The sequence below is a fragment of the Oncorhynchus clarkii genome, chromosome 28, assembly GCF_045791955.1.
Source record: "Oncorhynchus clarkii lewisi isolate Uvic-CL-2024 chromosome 28, UVic_Ocla_1.0, whole genome shotgun sequence".
In the NCBI taxonomy this organism is placed as follows: Eukaryota; Metazoa; Chordata; class Actinopteri; order Salmoniformes; family Salmonidae; genus Oncorhynchus; species Oncorhynchus clarkii.
Window position 1 is genome coordinate 32,834,760 of NC_092174.1, and position 15,863 is coordinate 32,850,622.

At 41.9% G+C, this 15,863-nt stretch overlaps 1 protein-coding gene and 1 pseudogene across 1 annotated transcript; one reads left to right on the forward strand and one right to left on the reverse strand.

Moving 5' to 3' along the window:
• Positions 1 to 420: 420 nt before the first annotated feature.
• On the forward strand, positions 421 to 5,815 carry LOC139386840 (homeobox and leucine zipper encoding a). Its single transcript, XM_071132690.1, has 4 exons — positions 421 to 497; positions 717 to 797; positions 2,044 to 2,152; positions 2,546 to 5,815. The coding sequence occupies exon 4, from the start codon at positions 2,574 to 2,576 to the stop codon at positions 4,653 to 4,655; it is 2,082 nt and encodes a 693-aa protein (XP_070988791.1). The 5' UTR covers positions 421 to 497; positions 717 to 797; positions 2,044 to 2,152; positions 2,546 to 2,573; the 3' UTR covers positions 4,656 to 5,815.
• Positions 5,816 to 9,691: 3,876 nt separating this feature from the next.
• LOC139386756 (E3 ubiquitin-protein ligase RNF212B-like) lies at positions 9,692 to 10,716 on the reverse strand (annotated as a pseudogene).
• Positions 10,717 to 15,863: the final 5,147 nt, after the last annotated feature.

Here is a 15,863-nt window from a genome sequence, read left to right on the forward strand (position 1 = left end):
TCAGCAAATTAAGACTATATTGGCACAGATACAAAGATGAGTCATCTATCTCTATGGCCTGTTGTTCACACGCGTCTCTGCCCTCTCATTGGCTAGAATGGTCCCACCTGATCTCGATCCTCCCGTCTGCTTTCGATGACATGCACTTCTATTGTTAGAGTGGTCACTTGACTATCTTGTCAATATAATAGACCATCGTTGGACTAATGGAATCTGAACGTACTCTTTCTAAACAACTAAGATAACCTTACAAACATGGCGATTGCGATTCCTATAAGTGTGTAATGGAAGAGTTATTTTGCCGACCAGTCCCAATGACCGGCACCTCCCTCCTCCAATCCCTGTCTTTGCATAGAATGGCACACCCTCTTTACCGTCACTCAGGAGATACTGAGGGAGGGGGGGTGATCTGAGTTCCTGGTCCTCCTAGCCTCGATTTGGCCGGACACGACACACTTTCGGATTTACAGAACAAAAGCAACAACGGACCGAGGGGGGTAGGTACAGTAAGGAAACCATTTCAAACAATTAACAAATCGATTATTCAATTCTAAAGGCGTATCATATCAAGTATCAGTTTTGGGTCTCAACTTGAGACAGCTACAAAGTTCTAGAATTGTTTCCGAAACGAGAACCCGTTTTGAGGTTCGACGGATAAATAAAGCATCAGGGTCAGACAAACGGTATTGTTCCCCCGTTTTGTTCTCCAACTTCAGACATTAACAAAAGAGAAGATTGGGATATTTTGTTTTCACTTTACCCAACTCCAGAGTGAAGGGGTGAAGTACACGATTCCGGTAAGTTTTTATTTTTTGTTATTACTGAAGCGTGTCCGTGTGAGTGCGCTTGTGCAGTCTGACCATTTTAGCTAGTACGCCACAAAGGATCAAGACATCGGAAGGGTAGGCCTATTGTCATGGCCACTACTCCAACCTGTGAGCTGTTTAACATCGTATGCTGTCTTGATGTATGATATGAGGCCTGGTTACCGTTAGTAAAGCGACGAATATCTTTCTGTCGTCGGCTATATAAAATGTTAACGGGCTATTAGTTTGCTCGCTCCCTGGTTGGCCCAATCATTTTTGGGATATGAACGAATAACTTCCGAGAACCAGAGTTCCAACAGACCACTGCAGGATACATTTAGTTCGCTAATCACTTAAGTGATTTGGTTCTGGGTTCCGATACTAGATATTCCTGACCGTTACGTAAATTGGTCAGCATAACTTGATCTAATTTTTCAAATACTTGACTCCCAGTTTCTTTTCGTGTTAGTTTATGTTTATTATTAAGCAATCGTAGGGTTTCCCATACTCGGTCCTGGGGCCTCCCAGGGGTGTACTGGTTGTTTTTTGCCTTAACACGACACATCTGATGAAATAATCACCTCATCAAGCTTTGATTATTTAAAACAGCTATGTAGCACTAGGGCAAAAACTAAAACGTGCATCATTGGGAAGACCAAGGGCTGAGTTTGGGAAACCCTGTGCTGTGGTAATCATCATGTGAACTCCTAGCTGGAAGGACACAGGGTGTGCGTCATTTGTCACAGTCCTGCACGCTTATTCATTCATCATACACACCTGATTCTGCTAACAAAGTTTCGGTATTGGTCATCAAAGTAAGTTGAATCGGGTGTTACACTGCCAGTCTGGGACATGCACACTGCGGCCCGCCAGGGTAAATAGACTGCTTGAGTATGGGCACTTGGAATAAATCCCAGTTTTGTGTGTTTGTCAGGGGGAAATTACTTTAAATTTACACCTGTTGCATGTCATAGTTTGCTCTGCGAATTGGCAATGAACTTATGCTTTTGGTCAGATAAGGACAGAGGGTGCACATAAATTCCTTCAAATAGCCGGTCTCAAGTTGGCCTTTTGTATATAGTCAATGCCTCTGCTTCAGATGTTTTTTAATAATGCAGGTTATTATACAATACTTTCCTATATAAATGACAATGTTTTATTTATGTATATATTTTATCATGTATGAATTGCCTACACATTGAATATGTCAATTGCTCAATCTCTTGTCTTTCCATAGGTGTTTCTGCTGTGCCTCACTGCCTGTCAGGGGGGGGTCAAACTTGATTCTGAGGACTGACGACTTGAAGGGAAACAAGGACGACGGAACAAAGCCAGTGCTGGAAAGGGTAAGAGAAGCGCCTGTGGCAGATTTCTCACACCCCACCCTCAACACAAAAGTCAATCACCACACTTTGGTTCCAAGGGGGAGGGGAGCACAATCTGGACAGAGGGTATACAACCAGTTTCATGGTGAGACTTTGAGAAGGGAGTGTGACTTAGAGGGGGGAGGGGAAACAGCTGTCAGGTCTTTGACTTTGGGAATAGAAAGTCCTCCTCTAGATACTTTCATCTAGACTGTGACTCATATACTGCTCCTTTGACACTTTTTCCCCTAAAGCACATGACACCATTATAGTATCTAGACATTGCCAACCTCCAGTGTGATTTCTCACTGTTAATGTTATAATCAATTTATAAAGCACACAATGTATTTGATATCTTTATCATATCTCTACCAGACTGGAGTGACGGGCGGTGACATCACCGATGGCAACACAGGTTGACCGTAACAGGAGAATAGGACTGGAGGTAAACATGAAGGAGTCATCCCAGTGTGAGGTCACATGGACAGAGAATGAAGGCAAGCATGCCTCCCTGCATTTCTCCAAGACTTCACACTATCAGATCACCAATGGAAAGAGCAATCTATCCTCTGATCCCAGTGCAACAGACAGTGATGTAAGTGAGGGCAGAGATGGGGGTGTTAGTTTCAGCACCAACCATAACTCTGTGGTGTGCCTGCCTTTGGTCTCTGAGGGCCTGAAGCTAGTATGGACACAGTCAGATCAGACACGTGAGCTTGACACCATCCCAGAGCTGGTCCAGGCATTCAATGTGTTCCCATACCCAACATCTCGTGAGGTGAATGCCTTGGCACGCCTCTGTGCCCTGCCTCTGGACAAAGTCAAGGTCTGGTTCATGGTGCAGAGAATCAAATACGGTATCAGCTGGGCCTCAGAGGAGATTGAGGAGACGCGTCGCAAGTTGGCCGGACCTGAGCGGACTAACGACAATGTAAATGAGAAGGAGATAAAAATTAGGAATGGGTGTGGGGCAATATCTGTGGAGGCAGAGGACGATGATCAAATTAATAATGGTCTTCACTCCTATCTGCTTCATCCAAGAAAACGAGCCAGACATGAGACCCCAGAACCCTGCAAACCAGCCGCCACTGTCCAACATTTCAGTTCCTCTCTCCCACCCCCTCAGGATTCATACTACTACCGCCCTCCTGTGGACATGCCAGCAACTACCGCAACTGATGCTTCCCTGAGCCTCTCTGAGACCTCACTTGGCTCTCCACAGCAACAACAACGCGGACGCTACAAAAAGACCAAAGCCCAACTTGCAGTCCTTCGCAGCAGCTTCCTGCGGGAAAACTGGCCCGCAGAGACTGAGCTCCGACGCCTGCAAGAGGAAACCAGCCTGAGCCGCAATGACATCCGCAAGTGGTTCAGCGACAGCCGGTACCAGCTTAGAAATGGGCGTGGACTGCTTGGAACATCCATGGTCTATCCTCAGTTGACCACAGGAGAAGCAAAGAACGAGTCTCAGCAACTTCGACCTCTTCCACTCATAGCACACAGGCCTCGGGATCAAGAAAATGGTGTTGAAATGCAGGGAAGGGCTCAAGAGAAGGGAGCTCGCAGCAACGGGGTGAAAGATTCACACTTCTTCCAGAACTTTCTGTCAAACAGCTTGGAGGCATTTGGGGAGGGAGCAGTGGGAGTGGAGGCAGAGGAGGACGAGGTTGCGGAGGAAGCCTCAGTTCACACTGAAACTGTTAAGGAAGCGAACGAGGTGGTGGTGAAACAAGAAACGCCTCTACACTTTAGGGGCAGTAAGAACCCAGAGATTAAACAACCACCATCAGCCGTTACCATCTCCACTTCCCCTCCCCCCTCGCATTCTACCACCCCTTCAACTTTGACCGCTAATAAGCGTAGTTCTACTAGCACGGTGCAGAGGTCTGCTCGCTCAGCCAAAGCCTCACTGACAGCTCTGTCTCTCTCCAGTCCTTCCTCATCCTCATCTCCTCTTCTTACACCCGCTGGCCGACCACGGAAGACCAAGGAACAACTGGACATACTAAAGGAGCACTTCTTGCGGTGCCAGTGGCCTAAGAGTGAGGACTACACCCAGCTGGTAGAGCTCACAGGCTTGCCTCGTGCAGACGTCAGCCAGTGGTTTGGGGATACGCGCTATGCTGTTAAAAATGGTCAGCTACGTTGGGTGCAGGGGGTCCGTGAGCAATTCCGAGAGCAATTCCTGGCTGAACTAGCCACACAGCAAAATGGCAGTGGCGGAAACGGTTCCAGTGGAACTCCTCGGGTTACGGGTAGCCGCAAACGAAAGTCTCAAGTGAATGGCGCAACAGCGCCAACATCCACTGCAGATTCCCCGGACATCAATCCGCTGGAGGTTTACCATCGCTCGACAGGGGTTCTTCATGAGAAAGACCTAGATGCCCTTTGCAAAAAGTCACGAATGAGCTACCAGCAGGTGCGGGACTGGTTTGCATCTCAGGAGAGCAAGGCATTTGACCCAGAGGCCAATGTTACTAATTGAGATGAGGAACTTGTGGAATGGTAGGGGTTGGAAAATAGCAGTGTCTCTTTTTTTTTTTTTTGAGGACAAGACTGATCATGTTTTACCCAGAATTTCTCATAAATTTGACAACTTTTCATATTGAATTACTTTGCTTTAATGTGAGCAGGTGTGACTCTTAAATGCTTAGTATCAGCACAGATTTTGCGACTGTGCTGAATTATTGCTGCATTCTCTTTTTTTCCCCCATAAGTTTGGACTTTAAATCCTGATGGTGCTGCCTACTGTACAGGACAGTACATAGTACACTGGTTCAATCCCCCCCCACCTTTTTTGTTTGTGCTATATCATTTGTAGTCCAGTATTGTAGCAACATATTAACTGGATAAAAATTATGTATTGGTTGGAGCTCCTTAGGTACTGTAGTTTAGTTCTGTATTTTACAGAAGTGAAACTGCACTGGGAAAACCTAAACATATCATTTATGAGTCTTAGGGTAAAGACACTGATTAATCACTTAATGTAGAAATCATTCCTTTACAACCTACATGTCCTTTTTTCAACAACAAACTGGACATCCACATGTAATACTTCTGAATAGACAGGTTGCACTTGAATTTTTGAGCCCTAACATTTTAGCTGTGATGTTTATTAAATGCATTCCTTTTCATAAAAATTGAATTCCTATTAAAATTGTTATGCAGTTTGCACTGAGCTGCAATGTTTTAAAGTGAAGTTCAATATCCACAGACTACAAGTTCAAACCATATTTTGGATAAACTGAAGAACTGCACTCTTTGGTCCGGTATAATCCTGTATTTTTCACTCTGCTCACCTGTCTCAATTTCTGTTTACTTGTGAAGGGCTGCAATACAGGCTTATTTTATCGTTGGGTTTTTAGTTGATTTCACCTAGTCCATGCCCCAGATTAGTGGGGACAGTATTCTTCCTATATTGAGCATTTGTGTGAGGTGATTGAGGGGCAAAAGAAGTCACTGGAATTGTGTAATCCAACCAAATTCAGTTCAGCAGAGAAGGGATTGAAGCATAATAGATTGTCTTAGTCCACTTTAATCCAAAGCAATAAATAGTGTTTTGTGCAGGCCATTTTCTATGCCTCTGAGAGGAAAATTACTTGTTACAGTCATCCAGGTATACCAGTAAAAGTATTTTAATCAACATTAAGCAACATTTTCTACAATGTAAATGTTTTTTCTATTAGCTATGAGAACATTACAAAGGAAGTACAAGAATGCTGAAGGAGAAATGTTTGTCTGAACACTATTCTCAGTTGCCAATCCCTTTAATTGTAGCTGTAAACAGTTTTTCAATGTTCTACTTAACTGGACACATGGCACTCATTTCAAAAGTCAGATTCTCCAGTACTTTTGTATCTTTTATATCTAGTAGTTGTGAAAGTAACACTCCAAAGCCAAAAGTGGTCCCTGAAAATTGCGTACTACGTCACATATGTGCACCACCTCATTGCTCTCTACTGTTTCCACTGAGTTGTTGGGCCCGTCCTGCAACCTCATTGGATAATGCTGGGCAGGCCTCTTGCTAGCTTCCACTCAACTAAAATTGTTTTGGGGCTGGCCCACGTGGGGTGTAATGTAGGGGAAATGGTGCTGCACAGTTTCAAGAAAAGTATTTTCAAACTAGGGATTTTGTGGCTAATTGAAGACAGTAATTCTGCTCATAGATTATGCATATGAACTACACTTTGACACATCCCAAAGCGGGAGGTTTAAAAAATAAAGTATATATATATATATATATATATATATATATATATATATTTGCCAAAGTACCGGAGCATGTCTTTTTAATGTTGTATTATGTTCAATTTAACATTTGCACAACTGCATCACTGGAAACAAGTAAAAAAAATATATATATAAAAAAAAAAAAACATTTTGTGTGTGTTAACTGCTTCCCTGCACTTTCTGAGATCGGGGTCAGCTGTTCATCAGATTCTGCAGAAAAAAAGTAAGAACTATGCCAAAATGCTTAAGGACACGTACTGAAATCAAAGTTGGGTCTTTGCCATTTCAACTCCAGTCACTTTAGGAGCTACTTAATTTAAAACCTAAATTCAACTGGATCTCAATTTTGTCACTGGAATTGAAATTAAGTCAGTATGAAACAATAACCTACCAGTTTACTGGCCATTTCTGAAAGGCCTTGGGGAGTGCAGTGATGACCCAGTCAAGAACTGGAAAATATTTGGAGTCAGATTCTCAGGCCTGAGAATTGGGGAGAGAGGTTTGCTCATTTAGCTTTACACTAAACTACTTTGACGACACAGTCCCAGGAACGATACTTTTGTAGTGTAAAGAGACAGATCTAGATTCAACTCTCTCTTTGAGAGATGTCTCCCAAACAACTCTTCTGCAAAGGATTCAGGTAGGGCAGTTGTGCTTCATAGATCTGAGGAGGTGAGGACAATCCTCCATTCGCCTATTAATTATAATGAACAAAAATGTTCCAACATGCAACAATTTCAAAGATTTTACTGAGTTACAGTTCATGTAAGGAAATCAGTCAATTTTAAATAAATTCATTAGGCCTTAATCTATGGATTTCACATGACTCAGAATACTGATATGCATCTGTTGGTCACAGATATTTAAAAATAAATAAAAAAAGGTAGGTGCATGGATCAGAAAACAATGGGCCTCAGGATCTTGTTGCGGTACAGTTACCCGGGATTCATCCGCAAAGAGCACATTTTTCCAGCGTGCCAGTAGCGATCGAAAGTGAGTTTTGTCCACTGAAGTAAATTTTGACGCCAAACTGCAGTCAGGTCGACACGCTGGTGAGGACGACTAGCACCCAGATGAGCTTCCCAAGACGGTTTCTGACAGTTTGTGTAGAAGTTCTTCTGTTGTGCAAACCCAGTTTCATCAGCTGTTCGGGTGGCTGGTTTCAGACGATCCAGCAGGTGAAGAAGCCGGATGTGGAGGTCCTTGGCTGGCGTGGTTACACGTGGTCTGTGGTTGTAATGCCAGTTGGAAGTACTGTCAAATTCTCTAAAACGACGGAGGCAGTTTATGGTAGAGAAATGTTCATTCAATTATCTGGCAACAGCTCTGGTGGAAAATCCTGCAGTCAGCATGGCAAAACTTCAGACGTCTGTGGCATTATGTGACAAAACTGCACATTTTAGAATGGCCTTTTTTTTGTCCCTGGCACAAGGTCCACCTGTTTAATGATCATGCTGTTTTACCAGCTTCTTGATATGCCACACCTGTCAGGTGGGTGGATTATCTTAGCAAAGGAGAAATGCTCACTAACAGGGATGTAAACAAATTTGAGAGAAAAGCTTTTTGTGCTTATGAAAATTTCTTTACATGTTGCTTTTATATTTTTGTTCAGTGTAATTGACACTCAACCAATTATCAGTTTCTGGATGACTTTTGTCCAAATGAGAATCTCCCACACTACATGTACCTGTAAGAATTACCTTAATACCAGTAGATAGCATTTTTGCTGTTAGCCAAATTGCTAATTAAAGGCTTAAAATATTAACACATTTGTGAATCATTGCATTAACCAAGAGTGCAACATTATGGTTTAGATGAGAAGCTCCTGTATAGTTTGATGTGCGTTCCTTATTTTGTTTGTCTATATACTATGATATTTACGTTACGCTAATAGGTGCACACACATGCATGAAGCAGGAACGTGGCTCTGGTCACAGAACATCCAAAGGATGAAGTAAGGATAGTGAAAACAGAAAAGTAGCAAATCTGATGTTGAAGAGCGATCTTACTACAACATTACTAATGTAAATCCACCCTTACCAATACTTTCAACGATGCACCATGGAAATGGAAATCAACTGATATTCATCAATTCTTACCGGGTGGGAGTGCTAATAATGGTGGGAGTCCCTATGAGAAGAGATAAAAAATAAAAAATAAACATTTCAGTCCCACCATTAGACAGTTTGATGTTCAAAGTGATTTACAGAAAAATAGTTGTTGCTTGAATGAACTACCATGGTGTGCTAAGACAATTCTATGCCAATCTGTAACCATCTGTTTGTGGATTGTTGATATATTTCTGTGACATCTTTCAAAAATGTTTGGCATGAAAATGTGCCAATGATTATTTTTTTCATGACATTAAGTTAATCTGTTGTGTGCCACTCACTGAAGCCACCACGCTCGTGCAGAGAGCCAAGGCTGGAGATTGATGTGGCAGAACCAGGCGGAGTCTGAGAGCGGGAGCAGGAGAGAAACAGAGACCATAAGAAAATACACTTACTGGAGGAGGGTTTCTCAGTCTGCTACAGTTAAGACAGAGAAGGGACATGAAAACTGCTTTAGCAAAGAAGGAATGAAAACTCACTGCGAGGGTGAGCCTAGGGTTTCTATCTCTGAATCTCTCCTGGGTTTCAGCAAAGCCTTGGTGGCTGAAACAGTTATTGACAGGTAAAAATATCTCTGAATTGAATAAATTGAGAGAATATAGGACATTGTGTTTGAAAGACTGCTGTTAGACAGTCAGTGTGATGTGTGTATGCATACATGCTTGTCTGTGCAACCACATTCATATATCTCCTACCTAACAGGACGTGAGCGAGGGGTGACTGTAAGTGTAAAGACAGATAAGGAAAGTTACACACCATTGCTCATCTGAGGTTTAAAATGGATTGGAATTTCTCCTATTGGGGATTCATTTAAATTGTATCGTCTTGCTAAGATCTCTGAAATGCTTCTGACCACAACCCATCAACATTCATCTTTACCTGGGGAGGTAACAGCCACTGGGAGAGACATCCTTTGGGCACTGCTAGGGGAAACAGATCAGTTGTCAGTAAACACTTTTAACTTATGAGATAATGACAACATATTGAAAATATATTTCTCAGATGTGATAAATATTTGAGACTTATACCCATTTGTTTGAAATTGTCCAGGTGATGCCTGTGAAAAAAAGAGGAAAGTCTAAAATGAGTATTGTGACAGCAATAGCGTACTTGATTAATCAAAGTCAAAAGACAGTCTTTACTAATGCTCAAAGACATTCGATGCTAAACACACTGAAAATCATACCCTCCTCTGAGAGAGAGGTTTCTTCAACTCGGCATTCTCTCTTTTCAGCTCTAAAACTTGCCTGCATAAAGGTTATGCGAGAGAAAGAAATGTCACTAATTGACTGAAGTAATACAGAAGAATAATAGTAACATACTATCAGTTGTTGTTACTGAACCTGTAACACTGATCTGTGACATCCTTCAGTCTCCTCTCCAGCTCCATAGATTTGTTTTTGAAGTAGACAATGACCCTTTCCTTCTGCCTTCGCTGGAATAGAGCAATCTGACAGGCAGATATATCATTGTACAAATAGGTATTGCGCTGGTAGGCCCATAATAAACATTTGTGTTTAACTTTCATTTTTACACTGCTTTTACCCCGCAACTTTTATATCAAATACACCTAACACAAAATGGAAAACAGAGTTGAACCTGTGCTATGTGCTCCAGACGAGACTGAATGAGCTTAACAGGGTCTTTGAAGAACACCTGCTCCTGAGGCTTCATCTTCCAATATAGGAAGAGTAATGTAGGGAAAAGAAAGTGTTATAAGTATGTAGAGATGAGGGACACTTGATTTACTGGGTAGGCTACATGTTGCTGTTGATGAATCAGTGACAGTCATTGAATTGAACAAATTAAACCAACCTGGTCTGAGATGGCCAGGTAATTGCAGCTGGCTCCACACACAGTGCAATGTTCTGAGGGGGAAAAAAGGCAACATTTCGAGACAACACAACAGTATGAAATAAGAACAGATCTGGGACCATAGGATGGGTGTGGGCGGGGGACAGGGAAATGACAACAGTCATACTTTTATTAGGGTTGATGCAGCCTTCACAACAGATGTGACCACAGCTGGAGACAGCAAAGTTCTGCCCCTCTCTTCGGAAGCAGCTGTTACAGTGGAACCAGTCCATCCTAATGCCTTGTTCTTGACTAGCTCTTGAATCTTGACACAAAACCGTGGAGAGAAAGGTTAGAATTCAGGATGACTGGATTCCATCATGATAACGTTAACTAGTTATGTTCACGCATTTTAACCAGGTTTATTGTCTCAAGTTTGCGTATCAATTGGACTTTTGTGTCGCTAGCAAACTAGCCAGCTAACTAACATTAGATATGATCAATGACTGGTTTGAAACCTAGTCTGACTAGCCAGTAATGCTAGCTTAGCAGCTAACGTTACCTAGCAAACCAGCTAGCTAGCATAAGGTTGTAAAGTGATGCAGGGCAGAGAAAACACGTCAGACACACTCAAATATGACTCATTTCAATGTTGTTGACTACCTTAGTTTTGAAATGTTGACCATCAACCGAAGCTGAGGAGCTGAAAAGTCTGCTTTATTTTATATTTTTACTGTAGCTACTAGTCCTGTTCTCCTGCACTGCAGTTTGTTGGTACCGTTGAATGCGCGCGCGTCGTTGATTGGTCGAGTCCTCCATAGCGCGCTAAATTAATAGACGTTTGGATGGTTGCCCAATTTCATCCCTTCACATGATACGGTAACCGTGCAGAGAGAAATCCCAGTGAACAAAATGTCCTGGACTCCCGCTAAAATAGGTCTTTGATGATAACTATATGGTTTATAAAATATAAAAAATGTATTCCATTGTCAATATTGTATGACAAGACTGAGCAAAAACAGGTGCGCAACAGATGTACTTGTCACAACAGTATCAATACCATGGTCATTGTTTGCTCAATTTCACCTTGAATTTCCAAAATATCCAAGTTTAACCAGGAAAAATTACTAAACTAAGGACAGTGGCTAATCATTAATCCTGTTGTTAGTCTTTCACATTGTGTAGGCCTGCACAGCGCATTGGTAAAGTATTTTAGCCTTATTCTAAAATGGATTCAATAGTTTTTTTCCCTCGTCAATCTGCACACAATACCCCATAATGACAAAGCAAAAACAGGTTTGTAGAAAATGTTGCAAATGTATACTTTTTTTTTTTTAAAGTACAAATTACATTTACATAAGTATTCAGACCATTTACTCAGTACTTTGTTGAAGCACCTTTGGCAGCGATTACACCCTCAAGTTTTTTGGGGTATGACACTAATCTTGAACCACTTGTATTTGGGGAGTTTCTCCCATTCTTCTCTGCAGATCCTCTCAAACTCTGTCAGGTTGGATGGGGAGCATATTTTCAGACCTATTTTCAGGTCTCCAGAGATGTTAAATCGAGTTCAAGTCCGGGCTCTGTCTGGGCCACTCAAGGACATTCAGAGACTTGTCCCGAAGCCACTCCTGTGTTGTGTTGTCTTGGCTGTGTGCTTAGGGTCGTTGTCCTGTCGGAAGGTGAACCTTCATCCTAATCTGAGGTGCTGAGCGCTCTGGAGCAGGTTTACGTCAAGGATCTCTCTGTACTTTGCTCCATTCATCTTTCCCTCAATCCTGCCTAGTCTCCCAGTCCCTGCCGCTGAAAAACATCCCCACAGCATGATGCTGCCACCACCATGCTCCACCTTAGGGATGGTATTGGCCAGGTGATGAGCGGTGCCTGGTTTCCTCCAGATGTGACGCTTGGCATTCAGGGCAAAGAGTCCAATCTTGGTTTCATCAGACCAGAGAATCTTGTTTTCTCTTGGTCTGAGAGTCATTTAGGTGCCTTTTGGCAAACTAGAAGCACACTGTCATGAGCCTTTTACTGAGGATTGGCTTTCGTCTGGCCAGTCTACCATAAAGGCCTGATTGGTGGAGTGCTGCAGAGATGGTTCTCCCATCTCCACAGAGGAACTATGGGGCTCTGTTAGAGTGACCATCAGTTTCTTGATCACCTCCCTGACCAAGGCCCTTCTCCCCCGATTGCTCAGTTTGGCCAGCTGTAGGAAGGGTCTTAGTGGTTCCAAACTTATTCCATTTCAGAATGATGGAGGCCACTGTGTTCTTAGGGACCTTCAATTATGCAGACATTTTTTGCTAGCCTTCCCCAGATCTGTGCCTCGACACAATCCTGTCTCTGAGCTCTACGGAGAATTCCTTTGAAAAAGTGAAGGGGTCTGAATACTTTCCGAATACACTGTATTATACATTACATACATATACACTGAATGCTATGACTCAAAAGGTTTTAAGTGAGGAGGTTAGGCAGCGGTGGAAAAAGTACCCAATTGTCCTACTTGAGTAAAAGTAAAGATACCTTAATAGAAAATGACTCAAGTAAAATTGAAAGTCACCTGGTAAAATACTACTTAAGTAAAAGTATACAAGTATTTGGTTTTAAAATATACTTGAGTATCAAAGTAAATTTAATTGCAACAATATACTTAAGTATCAAAAGTAAAAGTATATATAATTTCAAATTACTATATTATGCAATCCAAATGGCACAAGTTTATTTTATTTATTTTACTGATAGTCAAGGGCACACACCAACACTCAGACATAATTTACAAATTAAGCATTTGTGTTTAGTGAGTCCACCAGATCAGAGGCAGTAGGGATGACCAGGGATGTTTTCTTCAAAAAAGTATGTGAATTGGAAAATGTTCCTGTCCTGTTAAGCTTTCAAAATGTAACGGGTATTTTCCTTAGTAATGTAGTGAAGTAAAAGTAGTCAAAAATATAAATAGTAAAGTACAGACACCCTGGAAAACTACTTAAGTAGTACTTTAAAGTATTTTTACTGAAGTACTTTACACCACTGAGGTTAGGTATAGGCCTACTATAGTATGGAGACCACCGTAGTTCTGTTGGTACTGTGCTGCTGTCTGTCAGTGGCAGACAAAGTGAATGATATCTGAGTGAATGAGCTGAGACAGATGAGAGATGTTGGTAGAGCAAATCCTTTGAACTGAAATACACCAAGATGGAACTTGCTGAAGTGGAAGTCAGCCTGAAAACCAGGTGGCAGACCTGATCAGACAGAATGAAGGTAGGGGATCTCACAGCTGCTGAGCTACGTGCCTACACACTGCATTACAACTAAATAGCCTTTGTGTGATATTGATTGGTTTTGCTTGCGTGTTTAAGCACAAGATGTTGAACTGAAAGCCATTGAGGCCAGACTACAGGCAAGTGAACACCTAGCGGAAGAACTGGAGAGCAAATGAAGGTGAAATATTTTGTGGATAATAGGCAGAATCTCCAGCACACCCAAAACAGATTAGTGAAGGTGCAGGAAGCAAAATGCATAACGCCTCAGAACACTTCCTAAATTAATTTTAATAGTAGCTAAACTTTCAGGTAGTAAACCATCAGAACAATAGTGGGAAAAGGCATATTGTTTCTTCCATTGTTGCGCTATTGCTCTTTTTGAAAGCATGGGGGTTCCTTATACAAATCATTTTTTTCTAGTATTTCATCTAGTATTTGTAGTGGAAATATTCATATAGTATTTGTATTTCTGATTCTGCGAGTAGATTTGGGGTACTTCAGATTACCACAGGTGTCAAATTATTTATGTCCCACTGTAGAGATATGCTCTGCAGAGCAACTGACTGAAAGCTCAGCTACTATTAAAATAAACATTAATCTGACTGAAAGTGAGACTTGTTTTTCAAACTAGTGTAATGGAGTGACTTGGCTCCGGCTTCCCGTGACTGGTTAGTGATCTGTAACAAATACCTCAGTTCATAAAAGGTTGCCTTTTCTGCTAAGTCAATATAGGCCCCGCCAATCAGGACATCACCTTGACCTACAGAAACAGCTTAAATAATGCAACGCTTACAGACTCATCTGCATATTTTTATCATTGCAATAACCAAGACAACGGCACTCAATTATTTCACAAATACAGGCATTTTCAGACAGTGAAGGTACTGCAGAGTCAATAGCGGCGGTTATGAAGCACACATCTAGGCTGTCGTAGAAACAGCATCTATGAATATCAAAACGCTGGCGACTAGACAATGCAGTGGTGCTACAACTGGAGAGAGAATTACGTGAGCCTTGAAACAAGTCATCTGGTTTGAGATCATGAAGACAAGTCTATCACAGTCCATGGATTTCTGATCTCCTTTTAAGCATAGTTGAACTATACAATTGCCTAAGCGCGCTTGGTTTAATAAAAGGCTTCAAACCATTTACTTGCATCACATCGGCACAATGACCTGCTTGTAAAATAGAGTTTAAACTCATGGCACAGTCAAGTTTAATGTGCTTGACCTTAGGTTCTTGTTAGATAACAAGTGAGAATAAAACCAAGAAAAAGCGACACATTATTTCAAATCACGTCAACGGCAGCCATTCCAGAGTCAGGACATGCACGGTAGATGGCTGCCCATCTCCCAGGAAACCCAGCTGTACTCAGGGTCACACCTGAAACAAACAAGTACAGTTCAGCTAACATGTCAATGAAACAGAACATACAAAAATGAACTTTGACATGATCATTTGGGGTGTAACAAAACCAGGTTCACATCATAGGCCAGTGAATTGTCAGTGGTTATAAGTGGTCCAAGGACAGCATTTTGAGTTGACCTAAAAAAATAAAAAATAAATATTAAAAAAAAAAGAGTTTAAGCATTGAAAAGGGTGGCTGGACATGCCTTTTTTCCCCCCTGACATCCCATTCTAGTGCCCTGGGACGATAAGTAAATTAATCTTTCTGCACCCCACTCAAGTCATGTAAAACCTGATGTTACTCCCCTTCTGGGACTTGCAGCTGAAGTCACAGCAGCTACAGAGGTTACTATGGGAGGGGTTATCAAGGAGGTCCCAACTGATTTAAAAAAAATTAAGTCAAGATTTGAATGGCACTGTTTCTCTCCAAATTAGATACTTTGGGCAAGTTGAGGTCCCTCCTTTCAGTAAAAGTAGTTAAATTGAATAGGCGTATACAATATTTTTTACCCATGCCCTTGCACATAATGGCAGGCCTTCCTGCTGGTATCAAGGCCGCTGGGGTTCTAGGCCAAAAGTTTGCAGTGTATAAGAGATTAGGGATCAGTGCTCATATTCAGTGTCAAAACGTAAGTCACATAAGTTTACCACTTCAACGGTGAACTTGAACGCTTGCAGAGAGACGGATTTCAGAAATGTTTTGTCTTGGTTCAAATTGAGTTTGAAGTCATGCTATCCACCAGACATGTCAAATGGTTTCCCATCAATCAGGAATGGTTCGCCACATGAATCCACATCGCACAAAAGCACTAGTCACATCCTGCTGTAAAACCCAATTGTAAAAACTCCTTGGCGAAGAGGTACACGGAGCCCACCGGATGCAGCTCTGGT

Excerpts from the sequence above, each read along its gene's own strand:
- LOC139386840 (XM_071132690.1), top strand. The coding sequence starts at position 2,574 with ATGGCAACACAGGTTGACCGTAACAGGAGAATAGGACTGGAGGTAAAC.